Source organism: Bubalus kerabau, chromosome 7, assembly GCF_029407905.1.
Source record: "Bubalus kerabau isolate K-KA32 ecotype Philippines breed swamp buffalo chromosome 7, PCC_UOA_SB_1v2, whole genome shotgun sequence".
Taxonomy (NCBI): domain Eukaryota; kingdom Metazoa; phylum Chordata; class Mammalia; order Artiodactyla; family Bovidae; genus Bubalus; species Bubalus kerabau.
In genome coordinates, this window is record NC_073630.1 from 22,580,828 (window position 1) to 22,601,813 (window position 20,986).

The following is a 20,986-nucleotide window of genomic DNA, read 5'->3' on the forward strand; positions in this document are numbered from 1 at the left end:
TTCCTGATTTTACTTTAGTATATTATACACACTATTTTATCACATTATACTTTTCTTCCAAAAGATATGTTTAAAATTTTTAATTTATTTTAAAAAATTTCCTGAGACAATGAGGCCTTACGTCTTACAACTTCTTTTGTAATCAAAATCACGATTATTAGTAGTACATAACTGAACCCAGTAGCACAAGTATATGGTCAATGTTCATGAATATTAAAAAAAAACACAGAAATATAATTTGATTGAAATTATCCCTTAATGATAAGGATGAAAGGGCAGTTACACTGCCTTGATTAAGGAGACTTCCTAGGCACTGAGTTTTTCCACTGTGTCTTAGTTTTAGTGCTCTGGGCAGTGTTCACAGTGACTATCTAGGGAGGCCCACGCCTTTCTGCTAAAATATGAGAAAAGCAACTGAGAATGAATGAGGAGGTGGGAAAGGAAAGACTGCAGTGAGCGTGCATCTGATGAGGTCCCAGGCTGATCGTCTTTAGGAATGAAGACACATGTAGGCTGAGGATGTAAAAATGGATTCCCTTACTCCTCTTGAAATCCCTTTGGGAAATCCCAGTAGTCCAAATACTCTGGCATGAAGATAACTGCTCTATCAAGAATTATGTCACCCAATTTCTACAGGCGAGAGCTGTTGGAAGATCTCCTTGACCAGCCATAACTGGAGAATCCTGCATTGTTGATCCAGGTAGGGGCAGTGCTGGTTTAACCTAGTTCAGTGAGATTGGAGGTGTTGCCCCTCCCATAATAGTTGTGTGTGTGCTTATGTAGGTTATTCTATTGGAGAAAAACACCTTCAAAATAACAAATTAAAAAATCTCTGTAAAAATTGATCTTTTTTGAGGACTACAACGTAAAATGTGTGGAATACCTTTCTAATTTTGATTCTAACAATACTATATCACGTATCTATAGGTGATAAAATTGAGACATAATGACTACTCGTCCCAAACCACTCCAAACCACATATTCTGAATTTCTTCCATATGCTTTTTAGCTCAACTAAAATCTCAGCATGTAATAGGCCCTACAATGGTGTGATATTTGGCATAGGGCTAGCCTGTCTTACATATCATTTTGAAAGCGCCAGAGGATCCTTGAAAATATATATATTTTTTAAATAAAAAGACTCTCCTGTGTAGCGGATTTTTTAAAAGGCTAGCACAGCCTAGACTATTTATTCTAATTTCTCTTGTCATAAAACATAACTGGATTCTTTGGATAGGAAGTCTTAAAAATGTACAGACTACTCCTAAATGTCAAATAACTGTCATTATTTGGTTATCTTAAATACATAGTTAAAAGCTACTTTCATTTCCAAGTGTTAATTTGATTCCACGGACTTTTGTTCTCTGAGACACTGTGTTCCATCTGTTCAATGATTCCCTGGTATAGCTGCAGAAATTGGCTATAAGCATAATTATACCTTGGGTAAAAATTAGACTTTAGAGTAGATTAGGAAGCTTGGTTATTTTTTGAGATACTCTCACATATTCAGCCTATGCCTTACAGAGGACATTTCAGTTTATCTATATTCGCCAAAGTGGAAACTAGTAGCATGTGAAATGCCATTTTGGATTGAATTCGTTATCATAACAGACATGCATCAGTTTTATGAACTGACAATGAAAATAAAAGCAAAATAAGATGAAATAATAAGTGTCAAGCTAATAATGGAGATGTATTGTCTACAGAAGAAACACTCATAATGCCTGGATGTTTAACCTATCAAGGATTATTCTGAATATAGATGAGGATATAACAGTTGAACAATATACTTATTAAGAACCTAATTGGGCATACATACTAAATGCTGAAGAATGCATTTAGACCAGTGCCAGGTACCATGCTACCTGCTGAAGCACTTAGCACAGATCTTTGATACATGATACTAAAAAATGTCTTTTCTTTATATTAAGAAGCAAATGCTTGTGCAGAGGTGAACAGTCCAGTTCTTCTAACAGTTACATTTCTCACTGTAAATTAAAAGGCCGATTGTGTGATCTTCATTAATATCAAATTGCCTAGTTGGTGGCCTCACTTGTGTTTTGTGCTAAACACTGGCTAAAGGCCGGACTGCAGATGATGTTAGTTCACTAGGGAAGAATAGAAGCCAGGATGCTAATGATCTTGTTTTGAGCCAAAAAAAAAAAAAAAAAAAAAAAAAAAGACCATTCCACAAAGATGGGCAACCAAATAAAATCAAGATTTCTGTTTCTTTAAAATTCTGAGAAAAACTGGATGAAATGTCATAGCTTCTCATAAGCTAAGAGTAAAAACAAAGGGGAAAAATTGATTTTTAGGAGAGCAAGAATAGACTACCCTGATAGAAAAATATTTTTAAACTTTAGATTTTCTGAGCATTTATTAAACCTTTTCATATAGCCTTTAAACATGCCACTTGAGATCAAACAACTATAAAGAGAATGTTTTACAAACCTTGGACTTATAACAACTCTGCCATTGTTCAATCAATTAGTAATTATTCTAAGTACAATCTTCAGATTAAGAAGTTGGACCCACAACATGCTTTAGTACAAAGAAAGTGGTGCTTCCCTGGTGTCTCAGAGGTTAAAGCATCTGCCTGCAGTGTAGGAGACCCAGGTTCAATCCCTGGGTCAGGAAAATCCCCTGGAGAAGGAAATGGCAACCCACTCCAGTATTCTTGCCTATAGAATCCCATGGACAGAGGAGCCTGGCAAGCTATGGTCTATGGGGCTGCAAAGAGTTGGACATGATTGAGCAACTAACACACTTACTTATTAATAGGGAGAGAGCTGTATATAACATTTAGTTCATTCTGCAAAGTCTGCATTTTCTGTAATGTAAAATTATGCCAGCTAAGAAACTCATTTGTGCAAAATCATGTAGTACTAAGAAGAGAAAAAAGTACCTTTAATATCTGTGTTATTATATCATTTAAGTTGGCAACTTAAAAAGATTTTCATTATTGTAATCACATAAAAGTCAGACTTGATAATACTGGCTACACTATGATGGCTACCCAGGCATCTCGTTTGGTAGTCCAGGCCCCCAAATATTAATAGCCCTATATACAGATGGGGATTTATACCCTAGTATCTAGTAAATATCTGTGTACATTTTTAGACACGTTTCAGTTTTAATAATATACTGGATATAAAATTTGTTTCCTTTTTATAGCATAATCATGATGAAAAAAGGCAGTTACCTGTTCTATGAAGGGAACAAAGTACAAAGGATACATTTATGTGACCAAACTGATTTAGCCTCTAAATCACACACTGAAATATTAATTTTAAAAAATTAACAATAAACTGGAAAGTAATGAACAAAAGTATAACAAGCAACCACACAGACTTTTACAACATATTGACTAGTCTTTCTTTTTATAGATGTCTTCCTTTCCTTTCTCCAATTACATAATGCAAATTCAGGTATCTTTAAAAAGATACGAGAGCTTAAAACTGATAAGCTGATACCCATCTTTGACATGTCAGTTTTTGGAAAAATTACATGGATTTCTCACATGGTCATACTTCTTAAAATAGTAAAATACACAAAGTGTTTTTCTTGTCTTTGTCAGAAGAGAACAAGAAAGATTTCCTTACGTTTCCTCCAACTATCAAATATTTTATTCCAATTTACACTCCTTCCTCCAACCATCTAAATCTTCTGTGAAAGCAACCTATTTAAAATTGGTTTCTTATTGTACTAGACTCTCAGCTCAATGAAGGCAGAGACCATGTGTTTATTTACCACTGAATATACAGAAAAGGGTATTCTATGAATATTTTATATAGAAACTTAAAAATAATATAGAAAATAAAATAGAAATATACCATGATATAAAAATTGAGGTGCTTTGAGTTTTATTTTAGTATTTGGCTTTTTAGAAAATAATTCCAATTTTCTGTTTTAGCTATTATAAACATTAAACAAATTTTGCTATTTGCGTCTTTCCAATAATCTTTTATCTGACCAAATGACAGCCTAATATTTCATTTTCTGGTTTTCTGTTAAGATTTATATCTCATAGTAATTTTTATGCATTTGGTGCAAATATTTTTAAACAGCTGCTGCTTGAACTGCTCCACAGTCCTGGTTCTCACTGTCTTTCCCTCATCACTCTTTTCTCTATTTCATTTGTTTGTCTTTCTTCAGCTTCATAAAGAAGGGATAATTTTCCTGACCAGTGCTCAATTTTCTGATGTTTCCTTCCACATCAGTAACTTTGGAGGCACATTTGACTCTTAGTAGATTCAATTGTGAATTTTAACACAAAGCCTCAGTCACCTGCTCCAGTTTCATTCCCAATTTCCAGGGCTCCATTTCCAAATCCTGTTTGGATATTTCCAGAGCCCTGTCACTTTTACTCAAACTCATGTCTGTCACTAAACCAGGGGTTCCCAACTTTCGAGATCTAATGCCTGATGACCTGAGGTGGAGCTGATATAATAACAATGGAAATAAAGTGCAGAATAAACGTAATGCGCTTGAACCATCCTTAAACCAGCCTCTCCCCTCGTTCCCCCACCCCCCGCCCCCGCCAACACCCCCCGACACACCCCCCCCACCACACACCCCCCACACACATCCCTGGCCTGTGGAAAAACTGTCTTCCATGAAACAGGTTTCTGGTGCCAAAAAGGTTGGGGATTGTGACACTAAACTCATCTTTCTCCTGAAACGGATGAAGTTTTTCCATAACTGTCCTCCTCCTCCTAGGTACCAAGGTTTGAACCATCCAAACCTGCTTTGGTTTTCTTTGCCCACTGATTCCATAGTTGTAAGTCCTTGGCTGCTCTTTGGAATAGCTCCCTCTTCCTTTTATTATTAAAACTATCATTGTTCCAATCTAGTCACCTCAACCTTGAAATACTGTATTCAGTTTCTAAATTATAACCCAACTCATCCTTTGTTCTTTCTCCAAGCATTTTTCCAAGCTTGGAAAAAGTATTTGCTTTTTCTCAAACACAGCTTTTAAGATGACGGCAGGTTATGCTAAGAGTTGATAGAACAAGAATCATATGGCCACTGTGCCCTCAGAGCTCTTCTTTGGTAATATGTCTAAACATTTCTTTGAATTTTTTCATATTAAATGTAATACTTTTGCTCCCAAACTGCCAATTATTATAGGACATAATTTTTTTTTTTCCTTCAGATTGGGAACCTGAAATGTGAGATGCTGAAATGAGCTGCTCAGAAATGACAGTGATTACAGCCATAGGAAGAGCTCTAAGCTAATGGTTCTCTGTATATGCGCTGCCAGATGCACAAAGCAGAAGGGAGTTTTTAAGATAACATTCATCTCAGACACTCATCACGGCAAACAAATACAGCTTCGGTAGAAAATGATTTACCCGAGTCCTTAAAGAGGTATTCCTCAAGGACCAGTAAGATGTCACATAAGTCCTACTAATTTCCAACTTCGCACTTTAAAACGTTCTGCATAATTTTTTAAAGTTAGACAGAAAGCAGTGGGGAGACACTCTGGAACCTGTGATATTAGATTTGAAGAATTATCTAATAATCCAAAGCAGATGATGGAAGATAATTTTCTTGTATACAATTTAGATGGTTTCGTAGAGGCATGCAAAAAACTGCTCTGATTCCATATTCGGTGACTTGCCTGTGGTTAACATTAGGATAAGGCAAAAATGTGGATAAAGGACAAGAGTTCCGCCATGTGGTTTGCTCCTTTAGATGAAAGCAGAGACATAAATTCTAATTTAGTCCTAAGTCTTTCCAGGGCAGCTTGAAACTATACTTGGCTTGAAATGTATTCGTTTTTATTATTTTTTCTTTCTTATTCTACAGGATTTCAGTTTTACCTCCACAGTTCTTTCCTGTTAGCCAGACTTATCACATAGCACCGTCTCAAACATAATTTGCTTACATATATGTACATATACATATATATAAGATAATGATCTCAGAGTCTAAGATTTTAGACAAAAAGAAAGTTCCAAATAAATATTTCTAACTCATGAAACTGTCATTAGGCTTTTAAGGCTATTCCAGACTTCCTTATTATAATACTGAACAGTAAAGAAAGCTTTGTGATGGAGATTGCTTGATTTCTGTCAGCTTTTCTGCCCCCCACTCCACACACTTTGGGATCACTTACTAATCCGTGCTCTGAAATTAGTCTTCTTCATTAATGAGAATTAACTACTAAATGAGATACATCTACTTGGATTTCGTTCTTCGCTGACATATACTGGGGAATAACAAACCCAAATTAAAACCAGACTACCCTTTTATCATCCAAAATCAGAAGTGGAAACAGGAATCAAAGACCCCGATACATATAAACCAGATCCTCAAAAGACATTCAGTTGGCATTAAACTGCCTCAAAACTTTACAAGATAACAGAAGTTTTGTATTTTATTTTCAACAGAAAAGAACCACAGACCAATTTAAAACAGTGATCTTTTTCTAGACAGGCTATCAAATTCCTTTATTTGTAAGGCAGAAGCTGAGGAGCAGAAATTCATGACATGATTTCTACCCAGCAGAAGCCTAGGCAAGCCAGGAGACTTTTTGTCTATTCAGATGCAATAAAATTTTTCTCATTATCAAACACATAACTTCTTGGAGTGAATTAAGGTTAAAGGAGTAAAACAAAACTATTTTATTTGCTCTGACTTTCATGGTCAAATGATTGTGCAAAAAATCTATTTCTTTATTTTATGGCTATTTAACAGAACAAACTAAGGTATATTATGTTTCGCTAATAGTGTTGTTTTGCAAAAAAAAAGCTCATCATGCTGTTAAAAATTCAAGCACTATAACAATAGCTTGTGGAAAGTTCAAGAGTCTGAGAAACAGGCAGACATTGGCATGAATCCAGGCTCCATGAGTTCATTAGCTCTTTGACCTTAGGTTTTAACCTCACTGCCCTGAGCTCTGTATGGAAAACCGGGATAATCATAGCACCTATATGAAAAAGTTGTCTTGAGGATTAGGGACAATATAAATCACCTAGGAAATTTCCATAAGATAATTCATAGTTAATTATAAGTTTTTGCTGGTCAAAAGGGTAAGAGTTAAGTGGAATGATACTTAACATCTAAGCGTTAGCTGTGGCCACCTTCATTGTCAAGTGGTGAAGGATTGCTGACAGAACCCACAGGAAAAGAAGCAAAACGAATCCCACACCTAGCACTCCTCAAGGACACGAGGAGAATTCCTATCCGTGACAGACTTTATAAACACTAACAAGTCCCCTTGATAAGGTACTCTGAGAGGCACGGTCTGTAAAGGCACCACTGTTGTTTATTCACTAGGTCATGTCTGACTCTGCAAGTCCATGGGCTGTAGCCCGCCAGGCTCCTCCGTCCATGGGGTTTCCCAGGCAAGAATACTGAAGTGGGTTGCCATTTTCTTCTCCGGGGATCTTCCCGACCCAGAAATCAAACCTGCTCTCCTGCACTGCAACAGGCAGATTCATTACCACTGAGCCACCAGGCGAAGGCACCATTACCACCCTGGATTTTATAGCTGATGTTGGATATCAAGCAAAATATGGAGAAAGGTTTGATAAAGACTCATCAAGAGATGTTTTCTCTTTAGAATAAGCAGCAAGTTAAGGAAGAGCTTTAATTAGGTCCTTTGATGTCTTCTGATTCCTGCTTTCACCTCTGGACTGATAGAACATAGGGCCAGCCCCCAGAGAGACACAGACACTGCAGGCTGCCTAAAGGAGGAACAGGGTGGGAGAATGGAACCTTGATCCTCAGGTTGAAAATAACATCATACAAAAAGAGCAAAAAAAAAAAACAAAAAAACCTACAAGATATGTTCTCAATAAACTCTTGTCCCCAAAAGAGTTAAATAGTTCTGGGAAGATTCTGAAGTTGTTCTCTGAGTAGCTTTGAGGAAATCCATAATTTCTGTGTCGTGGTAAATAAAGCACTAAAGAACATTTCTGATGATTTACTCTGAAATATATACCACCCTAAGTTAAACACATTTTTAACGAAAACTTTACTTGTGTTTTCCTTTTTATTTCTCATAAATTCTCAAATTTATGAGATATGAGCATTTAGAAGTTGGAGCTGTTTCTCTGCAGAAATGATCTAAGATTCAAACATGGTAGTAGATGACACCACCCCTATGGCAGAAATTGAAGAGGAACTAAAAAGCCTCTTGATGAAAATCAAAGTGGAGAGTGAAAAAGTTGGCTTAAAGCTCAACATTCAGAAAATGAAGATCATGGCATCCGGTCCCATCACTTCATGGGAAATAGATGGGGATAATAGTGGAAACAGTGTCAGACTTTATTTTTGGGGGCTCCAAAATCATTGCAGATGGTGATTGCAGCCATAAAAAAAGACGCTTACTCCTTGGAAGGAAAGTTATGACCAACCTAGATAGCATATTCAAAAGCAGAGACATTACTTTGCCAAAAAAGGTCCATCCAGTCCAGACTATGGTTTTTCCTGTGATCATGTATGGATGTGAGAGTTGGACTGTGAAGAAGGTTGAGCACCAAAGAATTGATGCTTTTGAACTGTGGTGTTGGAGAAGACTCTTGAGGGTCCCTTGGACTGCAAGGAGATCCAACCAGCGCATTCTGAAGGAGATCAGCCCTGGGATTTCTTTGGAAGGAATGATGCTAAAGCTGAAACTCCAGTACTTTGGCCACTTCATGCGAAGAGCTGACTCATTGGAAAAGACTCCGATGCTGGGAGGAGTTGGGGGCAGGAGGAGAAGGGGACGACAGAGGATGAGATGGCTGGATGGCATCACTGACTCGATGGACGTGAGTCTGAGTGAACTCCGGGAGTTGGTGATGGACAGGGAGGCCTGGCGTGCTGCGATTCATGGGGTCGCAAAGAGTCGGACACGACTGAGCGACTGAACTGAACTGAGTAAGAGCACTGGTCTGCTTAGAAAGAAAAGAATTCTTCCAAGTGCCCTGAAAAGGACACGCACTTCTATCATTGGCATGAACAGGTTTAAAAGCAACTGCTGATGAGCACAGCACATTGATTAGAACTAATTATTTTAAAGCAGAGGAAGCTCCAAAATGCATCCTTTCATGTTAGTGACTAAGCAAGTGGGTAAAGGAACTCACTAAAGTGAAGTAAACCTGAGCCAGTGTTGGTGATACTCAACTGCGCAGGAAACACCAGCACTGTTGAAATGTGCAGGTGCTTTTGGCTTTAGGATCTGGCAGCACACAGTAGGTGCTCAATATATATTTACTGAATGAGTGAATTAACATATAATTACAATCATATGCAGCTACTTATTTCATACCATGTGCTGTATATTTAATAATTATTGGTCAATAAACCTCGCTAAAACAGAGATTTGTTAACAGAGGAACACCTCTGTATTAATGCTACTTAATCTTCTTTTTTGAGGAGTTATAGAAACATAGTGAAAGGTATCTATTACAAAATGCTTGTTGACTTTTAAGATTTAAATTTCATCAGGTTAGTATTCTTTCTTGAGGGAAAAAGAATATCTTTCTAACCTTCCATTAGGAAGATTTAATATCTCTTAGATGGTATTATAACTATCTAACTATATATAGATAGTTATATATGATATATAACCATCTAACTATACCTGGAAAAGTTAACAATGGCAAACTGTGGCTTTAACATATGAAACAGCTAGAATCTGGATAAAGCACAGAACATCCACTGGTTTTCTGAATATTTTAAAATATATCAATATGTTTACTTAAGAAAGTTCTTACAAACTATTTTTTTTAGCTCATTCTAATCTAGTAAAAGTTTAAAAAAATTCTTTTCTTCCCTGTATTGTACATTCCCTTGCAGTGTGATATATGACTAAAGAATAGTAACATGGAGACAAGTAAGGAAGACAAGAGAAGTCACAGGAAGGAGAAAAACCTTGAGATAGTAGAAATAATTGTACACTTTAAATTTACCTAAGTATATAGACTGTATGTATGTGAGTGAATGGACACTTTCATTTTATTTTTGCCTAAAGAGTTAGGTATTCTGCTAAGAGTTAGTTAGGTATTCAAATACAAATTAGATGTGATTTGTATTAAGCTCAAATAAATATTAAATCATGCTGTTCAGACAGTAACTTTCAGAAAAGGCTACATTCTTGCTTCATTTTACACATGTACAGTTCCAAAAGGTAAAAAATTGTATCAATTTAAACTTTCCACAATATCTAGTTTCCACTGCTACCATTCCCTTTTATTTGATTATGTCTTACTTTATTGATATTTTATGTTTACACATCAGTCTCTCCAATCAGATTGAAACTTCTTCTTAAGTCTTTAATGCATTTTGGAATCCTGAGTGCCCTGTGCAGAGTAGGCACATGTTAAACATTTATGGAAATGAATTTTGCTCTTGCACTTTCCTCTTCCAACTACATTTTTGCATATTACCATCCCTTTTAGGGCCCTTTTGTAAGAGCCAGAGTAATTTTTCTCTCTATCCACATCAGGAATCTTTGTCTTTTATAGAAAGTGTACTCCCTGAAGGTAACTGAATACAAAATAGTATTTTTAAAAAACAATAATAAAAAACCTAATAACTTATTTAATTATTACAGACATGAACAGATATTAAGTTGACATAAATATCAATATGTCAATGTGTAAGTTATGTTTTATTATAGACATCAAAATTTGAATAACTGACAGGAACAATTACACTAAAAGAGCCAAAAAAGTGACTTAGCAATGTGAGCTACTGAAAGATGGTTATTAAAGTACTTTACTGCTTCAACTATGTTTTCAAGGTGATGGGAAAATTCTCTCATGGATTTTGTTTCTTATATTTCTTCAAAGCAACTATAAAATATCATAACATTGTTCATTCTCAACAGTATATTATTTACACATAATCTGAATCTTAGAAATTTATTCTTAGGGTTATCTGTAAGATGCCAAGTAACTACCTAGTAAACTGAATTAGCTCAAAGGCTCAAGGCTCTTACCATCAAATCCATCTTCTTCTGACCCTAGTTCATCGTCTGAGCAGATGTTGAGGACATTTACCAGCATCTCAGTCACTGAGGAGACAAAGGAAAGAAAGAAAAAATAGTCTAAAATATTTACTGTAATATTAATTATTACTCTGGCACTCTTAATGAGCAGGCTTGGCAGTAACATTCTTACCTATATTGAAGATGGAATTTCCTGCATAATAGTTTTTATAAAATTCAGATCATAAAAGATATTGAGCTTTGTGTTTCTATGTAGACTTTATATTATTAAAATTATCAGCTCATGCCTACGAAATCTAATGGAAACATTGACCAGGTATCAGTCAATGGACAGTGGACCAAAGAAAAATGTGGATGTGAATATAGTATACATCTATGAAGGAGAAAATGCTTTTTAATTTTTATTTATTTGTGCAACAATGCTGTTAGATTTAGACAAGGTTACAAACATTAGGTCCATAGGGATCAAGTGAATGCTGGATCTCTTTTTAATTTTTAGTCCCCCAGAGAACTCAGTTTAGTGATAGAAATGTGGCTTGTGTTTATGAAAAACTGATAATTGATGAACTAATATATTTGAGATAGCTTTGAGAATATTGATTTAAAAAATTAATGTGTTGATATATATATATATAATCATTAAATTTCATTTTCAAAAAGGTTTTACAAATGAAGCTTAGATAAGTCTGATAAGAAATTTACTTGAGTAAATAGATTAAAAGAGGGTTGTATAAAAGCATTATACACAGAAATTAGTACTGCAACACTTTATACTAAGTTACATGTTATTTGCGTTAAACATTTTTAAAAGTTAGGTTGGGTTCTATCATGAGTGTGAAAAGAAGCTTGTCCAGTATTTCTTCAAGAGTTCAGTTTTAAAATCAATGTTCTTCTAGCATTAAAGATATATGTGAAAAGGTGAAACTTCAGTGGGGCCAACATTAACCCAGAGCTTCAGTTTCATTATCAAAAGTAAGTTATGTACACATATATATTACTATATTCTTTTGTTACAGATGTTCAAAAAATCTGAATAATTAATGGAAACAACCCATATGAAGGGTGTTCAAGGATAGTTGTCAGGATTCTCGGTGCTTTTCTGTCCATGCTGTGATCTGATGGGTGCAAGGAAGTGGTGACATGGAGTAGTACCGGGAACATTTACCTATTAAAATTAAAATTTACTGACTCTTAAAATTTACTTTGGACTTGTTTTGGTGTTGAAGGGGAAGACTTCTTTGATGACAATTCATAACTTCTTGGGTTTAATCATTAAAGGATATTTAAAGAAAAAAACAAGGATTGTAGGAAAATATTATACATATTAATATTACATATATGTATGAATGTAAATACACAGTATTTCAGAAAAATGCACAGCTTTTCTCTAAAATTCCCCCATAGGCCATTATTTTTCTAAAACAAGTGCCAGCTCTTATGTTTATTACAATGTCTATTCCCTTTCTCTGTGACGCTCAAGACTTGGCTTGAGGAATGATCCAGACTATCACCATCATGCCTCCTGAATGGAAAACTCAAGTTCAGTGGGTGCAGGCTTTTCCTCAAAATTTTTGTTGCAGTTTAGGTCAAAATACAAAAAACAAATAAAGGGGGACTGAAGGAAAGAAAGAAAAGACCAATTCTTCTGAAAAACTGGAGCATGCTAATAACCTTTAAAATATAAATCTTTCTCATTTAATGGTCACAATATTTATCATCACTCAGTTGCTCAGTTGTGTCCAACTCTTTGCCACCTATCGTGGCAGGCTCCTCTGTCCATAGGATTTTTCAGGCAAGAATACTGGAGTGGGTCACCATTTCCTCCTCCAGGGGATCTTCCCAACCCAGGGATCCAACCCCTGTCTCCTACATTGCAGGTGGATTCTTTGCTGTCAAGCCATCATTATAATGAACTATTTTTTGTTGTTGTTATTGTACATGCTGTGTTTCAAAATATTGTAAACATGAATCACTTTTATTCAATGATTATTATTAACATCAGAAATGTGAGGAAAGCATGGTTATCTCAACCTTTTAATTTGACTGGTAGTTTGTAAAATAAAATAGAACTTTTGAATTATAATACAAAGGGGTAAGAAGAGAAGGTAGCCATTATCATCGCTTGAAGCCAGTCAAAACTATGAATCTGTTACTTTAAGTTGGATTATTCTAATAAGATTATGTAAATTATCCTCATAGTTCTCATTTCTTTTATTTCCCCCTTAATTCCATCCATTACGTGTTAATAGTATGTACAGTGACACGCTTGCAAATCACTGCTCCTATGGTGCAGCTTGTGAGTTTTACTGGTTATAGACCAAAGGGTTTCTCTTTCTCAACAGTTCATGGTAAAAGCCACAAGTTTTCTCCTTCCTTCTCATATCATTTCATGTAACATCAACTTATATACACTGCCAGGTGTGAGACGGATAGCTGGTGTGAAGTTGCCGTGAAGCCGAGACAGCCCCGTCCAGTGCCCTGTGATGACCTGGAGGGATGGGATGAGGGGAGAGGAGGGAGGCTAGGAAGCGAGGGGAGGTATGTATAATAATGGCTGATTTGCACCGTTGTAACAGAAACCAATGCAACATTGTACAAAAATTTGTTTTAAATATATCTAAAGAAAAAGAGAAAAAAAGAACATCCCAGGATTCCACAACACACCTTTTTCCCCAACAAACGGCAGGGACCAGGTGAACACATCCATGAAATTTGGAAGCCAGTATGGATGAGGAGAACAGTTGAATTGCCTGATATTCATGACATTGTTCTCATACTTCAATACTGCAGCTGAAAAAAACAAAAAGAAGGAAATTAGATTCACAAGCATGTATTTCTGCTTCTACACATGGCTTGAGTTGATCAAGAGAATTCAACTAATTGACTTAAGCTCCAAAATATCAAGGCAAATAGCTTCATCTGTCATGAATGTTTATACTAGTTATGGATTTAATCTTCACTCAGTGTGATATGTAACTGCAAAATATATGAATGCCATATATGAAAACTCATTATAATTTGGCAAATATATATTAAAAAAAAGTTAATCAAACACCAGGAATTGGATTAAGCTTTTTTGCAGCCAAGAATATTTTAGTCTTATTTAAAATTTGATGAGACAAATAAAAGTGGCATAGGTAAGTTAGTACAATATAATAATCTCAAATATCTGAACAGAATTTATTTCTACTGCTTTTAAACCACACTTTTTTTTCCCAGTAGAACTCACAACAGTTGTACAAACAGTTTAAAATAGACTGCAATCTTGACTTAATAAAGTAAAATGTTTGGATTGAATTCTGCCTTAAATAATATGCTGGTATTTGACTCCACCCTTGACTTCTGAAAAGGATGCACCATCCGCAAAGAATAGGAAAATAAATCTGCTTGCTTTACTCTGGTTTGTCTGGTGTCTGTAGGCTTGATTGATACTCATATGGAATGTTATGGTTGAAGAGATGCTAAGAGCACAGCTGATCTCCCTTCTAACCAGGTTCAGAATTTCATCTATAGCAATCAGGACACAGTGTGAGCAGGTCTCTGTGAATACTTTCAATGAAGCAAAAGCTTTACTCCTTACTGATCTTAGTTCTCCCTTCTGAAAAAATACAGAACAAGTACACTTCTGTTTCTTTAAACATTAAGAACAAAACTCTCATATTGCAGACTTTCTATGATGGCATGATTAGCATCTGTGTGTGCGTGCGAGGTCACTTCAGTTGTGTCCAAATCTTTGCAACGCTATGGACTGTAGCCCGCTAGGCTTCTCTGTTCCTGGGATTCTCTAGGCATGAATTCTGGAGTGGGTTGCCATTCCCTCCTCCAGGGGATCTTCCTGACCCAGGATTTGAACTAGCATCTTCTGCGGCTCCTACACTGTGGGCGGATTCTTTACCATAGAGCCATTTAGGAAGCCCATGATTAGCATTATCTTAGCAGAAATTACTGAACAGATCCTGATGCTACTGCTAAGTCACTTCAGTCGTGTCCGACTCTGTGCGACCCCATAGATGGCAGCCCACCAGGCTCTGCCGTCCTTGGGATTCTCCAGGCAAGAACACTGGAGTAGGTTGCCATCCTAAGATGATGTCAAATGAGTTTTTTTATGGCTTTGTCTGGGGGTTTAAAATATAGAAAAATTAATCATTTCACTACTTTTAAATTTTTAGGCTGCCTTTATAAGTGAAAGATTAGTTATAGCATGTGATTCCTATGCATAAACATAGGCCTTAAAAATCTTTTTTTTTTTAAATTACTGGAAGTTTACTAGGTTTGAGCTTTTGCATCAATGTCTGCACTAACATCTTTTCTTCTTACTTGATGATATCTTTAACATAACATTGCTTTCATAGCTCCACATTTTTCTTTTACTTCGAATGTTTTCTCAGAACCTCTGAATTTCCAAATTCTTCCCATACCTTGGTGCCCAGCTCAAACACTATCCCCTCTTTGAAATCTTTTCTGATTTCTTCTGAAGAGTGTCTTTCCTTTGAATTCCCAAAGCCCTTGACTTATACCTCTATTTGCATTTATTATTTAAATACAGGTATTCTCTCTATATATTTATATGCCCAATGTATTCCTATGTCTGTAAGGAAAAGTATCCTTCAGCAGACTTAATAGTGTTTATGTTTGAGTGCTGAAGAATTGATACTTTTGAATTGTGTTACTGGAGAAGATTCTTCAGAGTCCCTTGGACTGCAAGGAGATCAAACCAGTCAATCCTAAAGGAAATCAACCCTGAATATTCATGAGAAGGACTGATGCTGAAGCTGAAGCTCCGGTATTTTGGCCACCTGATGAGAAAAGTCTATTCATTGGAAAAGACCCTGATGCTGGGAAAGATTGAGGGCAACAGGAGAAGAAGGCAGCAGAGTGTGAGATGGTTAGATAGCATCACCAACTCAATGGACATGAATCTAAAACAAACTCTGGGAGATAGTGGAGGACAGAGGAGCCTGGCGTGCTGCAGTCCTTGGAGTCACAAAGGGTCAGACATGACTCAGTGAATGAACAATAACAATGCTTGTTTCACATACCATCTTCTTGGTATAGATGCTCAAAAGCTAAGGACCTATCTTCATATTTCCCCCATAATCTTTTTCAAGAAAATTCCTCCTAATCCTTTGACCTTTTTCTCAACCTGCACATCCTATTCTGGATGTCTGTCACATCAGCAATGCAACTGTTAAAGTGTGGCTCAGAACTAATATAATCTTGGGGGGGATGATCAGTGCAGAGTATGGGAAGAATGTATAGTTTTCTGTGATTTGCATACTACATACATCATACTGCAGCTGAACAATAAGTGGATGTTTTCAGTAGCTTACCATTAACAAAAATCATCCTTGATAACACTGAGGTTTTTTTCTTTGAATCATATTTCAGGCTGACCAACCCAATTCCAGAGAACAGAATCACAGATGGTTTGGGGACAAGTATTACAGATGATACATTCAACACTGAGTTACTGTCTTCCTATAGAATACTGAATCCTCCATACACTTGTGTAAACTCATTCTTCTTTGCATTCTTCTTTCATTATCCTATCATTGATTCGATATGTCATTCAGCCTAAGGATACATTCACACAGTATTAAAAACATGCAAAACGAAAAAATCAGGGCAAATGACAACATCACCTTTGCGAGATGAGAAAGGTGAAGTCCTTTCAGCTTAGCTGCCTGGTCTCTGAGCACCAGCTTCATGGAAATGGTATTTATACTATTTTTAAATACTGCATATTCTTAGTAGGAATGGATCTTCCTGTCTTCAAAAGAATCTTTTAAGGTTCTAAGTTGTCTTTTTGAAGAGTAATTTCTTCTCTAAGTTTTCCCCACTTTTTATTAGCTTAGGATGGTACAGCAGGAAGAAATAAATAAATGTTATAACAGAGTACCCAGGGGAAAAGGGAGGCTTTCGATAATATGTCATTTAGTCCTTATTATGAATCTGAAAAACAGATGTGACTGCCCTCATGCTATAGACTAAGGATCTGAGGCTGAGAAGTAAAATAACTGTCTCAGGATCATGCAACAAGGAACTAGAAGATTTCACTCCCAATTCAAACTCAGCTTTTACTGACACCAAATCCATCCTCTTTCTAACATCCCTCTGTCTCTCCTAAGTGATCAATATTTGAATTCCAGTCTGAGCTATTATACTAATTTAACTTTGAATATGATGTTCACAATTAAAGACGTTTTAGCTTTTTGCCAAAATCCATGTTTGAGAAAAATGAAATAGGATGCACATTCACTAGTGTGGATAAAACTTGTCCAATAGATAAAGCAGAAGTTCTGTTTTGTCACTGGTGACACAAAGCATTTATTCATTTGACACTGGCTCAACACAATTTATCTGCGTGCCTACTGATAATGCAGATACTGTTTACAGATTTTATTTTAGTTTATTAGCAACAGAAATAATACCATTTAATAGAGGCTACATTTTCTAAGCATCTGCTCTATGTGTTCCTGTGCTCGGGCTTGGTCATTTCAGTCTTGTCTGACTCTCTGTAACCCCACGGACTGTAGCCCACTAGGCTCCACTGTCCATGGGATTCTCCAGGCAAGAATACTGGAGTGGGTTGCCATGCCCTCCTCCAGGGGATCTTCCTGACCCAGGGATTGAACCCGTGTCTCTTATGTCTCCTGCATTGGCTAGTGGGTTCTTTATCACTAGTGCCACCTGGGAAGCCCATCTGCTCTATACCAGGCACTGTATTTGGTGTTTAATAAGCAAATACCTTCACAATATCTCTCAAAAAAGTGGTTCTTATTTACATTTTCAAAATAAGCAGAGAGGTTATTTGCCCAAGGTCACAGATGAGAAGCAGCAAACCTCAGTTTGGTTTTGAATCTGAAGTCCCTCATCTTTTCAGTATTCCACAATATTCTCATCCTAACTGCATAAATCACTCCAGGTCTACCAAGTGCTGGACACAGATTCTCCTTCTACGTTCATTCCTTTTTTAAAAAAGGGAGCACTGGACGGGAAGCCCAGGCGCCCAGACTGAAAGATGAATGCTGTCATGAATTACTCACAAGACCCAAGAACACTTAATGTCTCTGTGTCTCAGTTACCTCACTTTTTACTACTTGGGTTTATTCAGATAATTTACACAACCTCTTTCAGATCTGAATAATGTTAACCGACTTCTGGAATGAAGCTCTCATCATTAATGCAAAGATTGATGAATGTTCTCAGTAATTCTAAAAGCCGTTAATAGAACCTTTTCCCTTAATTTTCAATATATTAAAAAAAATAGCTTTCATTTAAAAATGCAAATGCAGCAATATGCATTCTCTTCTTCAGCCATATAAAATACTCATGCAAATACACTTCTTGAATAATCTTACATTAATAACATGACTTTTGATTTTTTTGCATAATATATATCACAAAAATATATTAAAAAATTTAAACCAGAACAGTCCCAAATATCCAGTCACGAAATTCACAGTTAACGTTTCATCTTCCACCTCCCACATCCTCCGCCCCTGCCGCCTGCCTCTGTCACTGGAATTACGAAGCTCAACTGGAGCCCTAACAGGATGCTCTCCTGTGAAGTACTTGAAAGACACTTATCTCCACCGGCCACATAAATAATACAAACGGTTGTACTTCAAGAATCACTTGAGACCACCTCCTGAGATCTTGTCTGAGAAATAGAGAGAGGAGAAAAGAATGAAGTCTATCATCAAGGGCCTCTTTTATTCCGCTGGCAATTATACATGACCTTGTGTCCTTTAACAACTGTATTAGAGGCCAGGGGACAGAAGATGACACATATACAGGCCTTAGGTTACTGACCATAATTCAGAACAGACCAGACAGCACGGCAACAAATGCTCTTCCATTGCACATACAGGTGTGAAGAACAGTCAGAAGAAATCTGGTATAAGACAAAGAGTATTAATCTGTTTGGATCTGGAGACCCGACTGCCAGTTCTTTTTCTGATACCAAAATTATGGCAGGAAAGCTATCCAATTAACTGGTCCCATCTTGCTTATGCAGAAGATAGATATAAAATCAGCAATAAAGAGACTGCTCCCAGTTGGGAATAGGAAGGGGCACTGGACCTCTATCATATCTAGTGATATAACAAGGCCCTCTAATATAGTGAAACCTGAGGAACAGCATCTAGGTTTTAATTCAGAATTTCCTCTATCAAACCATGCGCTAACTTGCTAGACCAAATCCAAATCTGTAAATTAAAGGGGTCTCTCTTACTCGAAAATTGAAATTTTGATGAGACACAAAATCTAGTATTTCACAAAAACTTGGTAACACATCTCAGCATCTTCTTTACCATTGCCATCACCAGGGAGGCTGATGACAGGGCAGTAAATGACAAAGACACAAGGTCAAAAGAGAGCTTCTAGTTTAAGAGAAGTTATCTAAATATTCGACTGTGGTGATAAAGAAGACTCTTGAGAGTCCCTTGGACTTCAAGATCAAAGTAGTCAATCCTAAAGGATATCAACCCTGAATATTCATTGGAAGGACTGATGCTGAAGCTCCAATACTTTAGCCACTAGAGGTGAAAAGCCGACTCATCGGAAAAGACCCTGATGATGGGAAAGATTGAAGGTAGGAGGAGAAGGGGGCAACAGAGGATGAGATGGTTGGATGGCATCACCGACTCAGTGGACGTGAGTTTGCTCCAGGAGAGTGCTGCAGTCCATGCGGTCTCAAAGAGTGGGACACAAGTGGGCAACTGAAGACCACAAGCAAAATATTGCTGACAAGATGCATTTGACTAGCTCACCAAATCATGGGCCCAACACATTCCAAGTGGATTTCAAGAGAAACACAGAGCTCCTTTTCTGAAAGCCTTCAGATTAGTAACTATAATACTCCCAACATACCTCAGGCATTCTCAACACTACTAGTAGGGTTGTTCAATAGCAGAGAAGAGAAGAGCCTACCAGAAGAGGAATGATGAAGTTTATTCTTTAGACCCTTCTGCTAACATTTTTCATCTCTTTAACTTTAATTGACCGTGTACTGCCCCGTTCAAAAGACAGGACAGAAGGACAGAAAAGAAACAAAGATGAGAGGAAAGCAAAGGAGGGCTCTTCAGAATCACTGTAAGACATCCAGAACCAGAAATAGCAAGAAAAAAACAGGCATAATAGTCCCAGGATGTTTTTTCCTTTCAACTCTTCTACCCGCAGACGCCCTAGTAGAAAAACTAGCATCAGTGTGTTCTTTTGGCAAAGTCCTACTATCACAGAAGGAGACATGACAGCTTGATGGATAAAATTCTTGAGGTAGGACTATGTACTCAAAATGTCCTTTGGTGGTGTTTTAAGATTATGTGGTATGCTTTTTCAAATATATATTTTCCCATAAAGATTACTTTTGGGTGGGGGACAATTTTAATTTAAAAATTTGGGAAGACATATATGTACATTTACATAAATGCATAGTTATCACACTACATGTTATAGCATCCAGGAACACAATCTCTCTGATTCCTTCCATTTAGAAATCTGATTTCTAACTCTTGTTCTCCTTTTTTTTTTCCTTCTCCATGTCCTGTACTTGCCTGATGGACTTTGTTTTAAAATGATTCCTTTTTTATTATTAGTAACCCAGGTAAAAGGCATGACTTAAAAAAAAAAAAAAAAAAGGCATGACTTAGGTCAAAGGAAATTTACTAGTTCATGAGGGTTGTTATATTTGGTGAGCAAGGGCTATTCTTATAACTCACTCTTACTCTATGGCTCACAAGTTCAGGTAAAAGTAAGTATGCAAGTCATTTATTAGGAGGGACTTCAAGTCTTCAATTTGTAGGTAATTTTGTCATAATAATAATCTTTAGTGTGTGTTTTTTAATTTAATGCTCAAATCACTCAATACTTAAGATAGCGTATCTCACAGGCAATGCTTAGTGACTTCCACATAGTGACTGAATTTCACCAACTTGAAATATTTTAGTATGCCTGGATACAAATAGTAGGTATATGTAATTATCTTGAAGCTAAGAGCTAATGACTGTGTACTTATCGAAATACACATACGTGTTTCTG

General features: G+C 36.6%; 1 protein-coding gene across 2 annotated transcripts in view; it reads right to left on the minus strand.

Annotated features, from left to right (window-relative positions):
• The window catches only part of PPP3CA (protein phosphatase 3 catalytic subunit alpha), a 323,930-nt gene that overhangs the window by 18,375 nt on the left and 284,569 nt on the right, over nt 1–20,986 (minus strand). For both annotated transcript variants that reach the window (XM_055587811.1, XM_055587812.1), the window contains exons 9-10: nt 13,610–13,735; nt 10,937–11,011 (exon numbers count right to left, since the gene is read on the minus strand). In XM_055587811.1, coding sequence (XP_055443786.1) covers nt 10,937–11,011; nt 13,610–13,735 — 201 coding nt within the window. The remainder of the gene's footprint in view (nt 1–10,936; nt 11,012–13,609; nt 13,736–20,986) is intronic.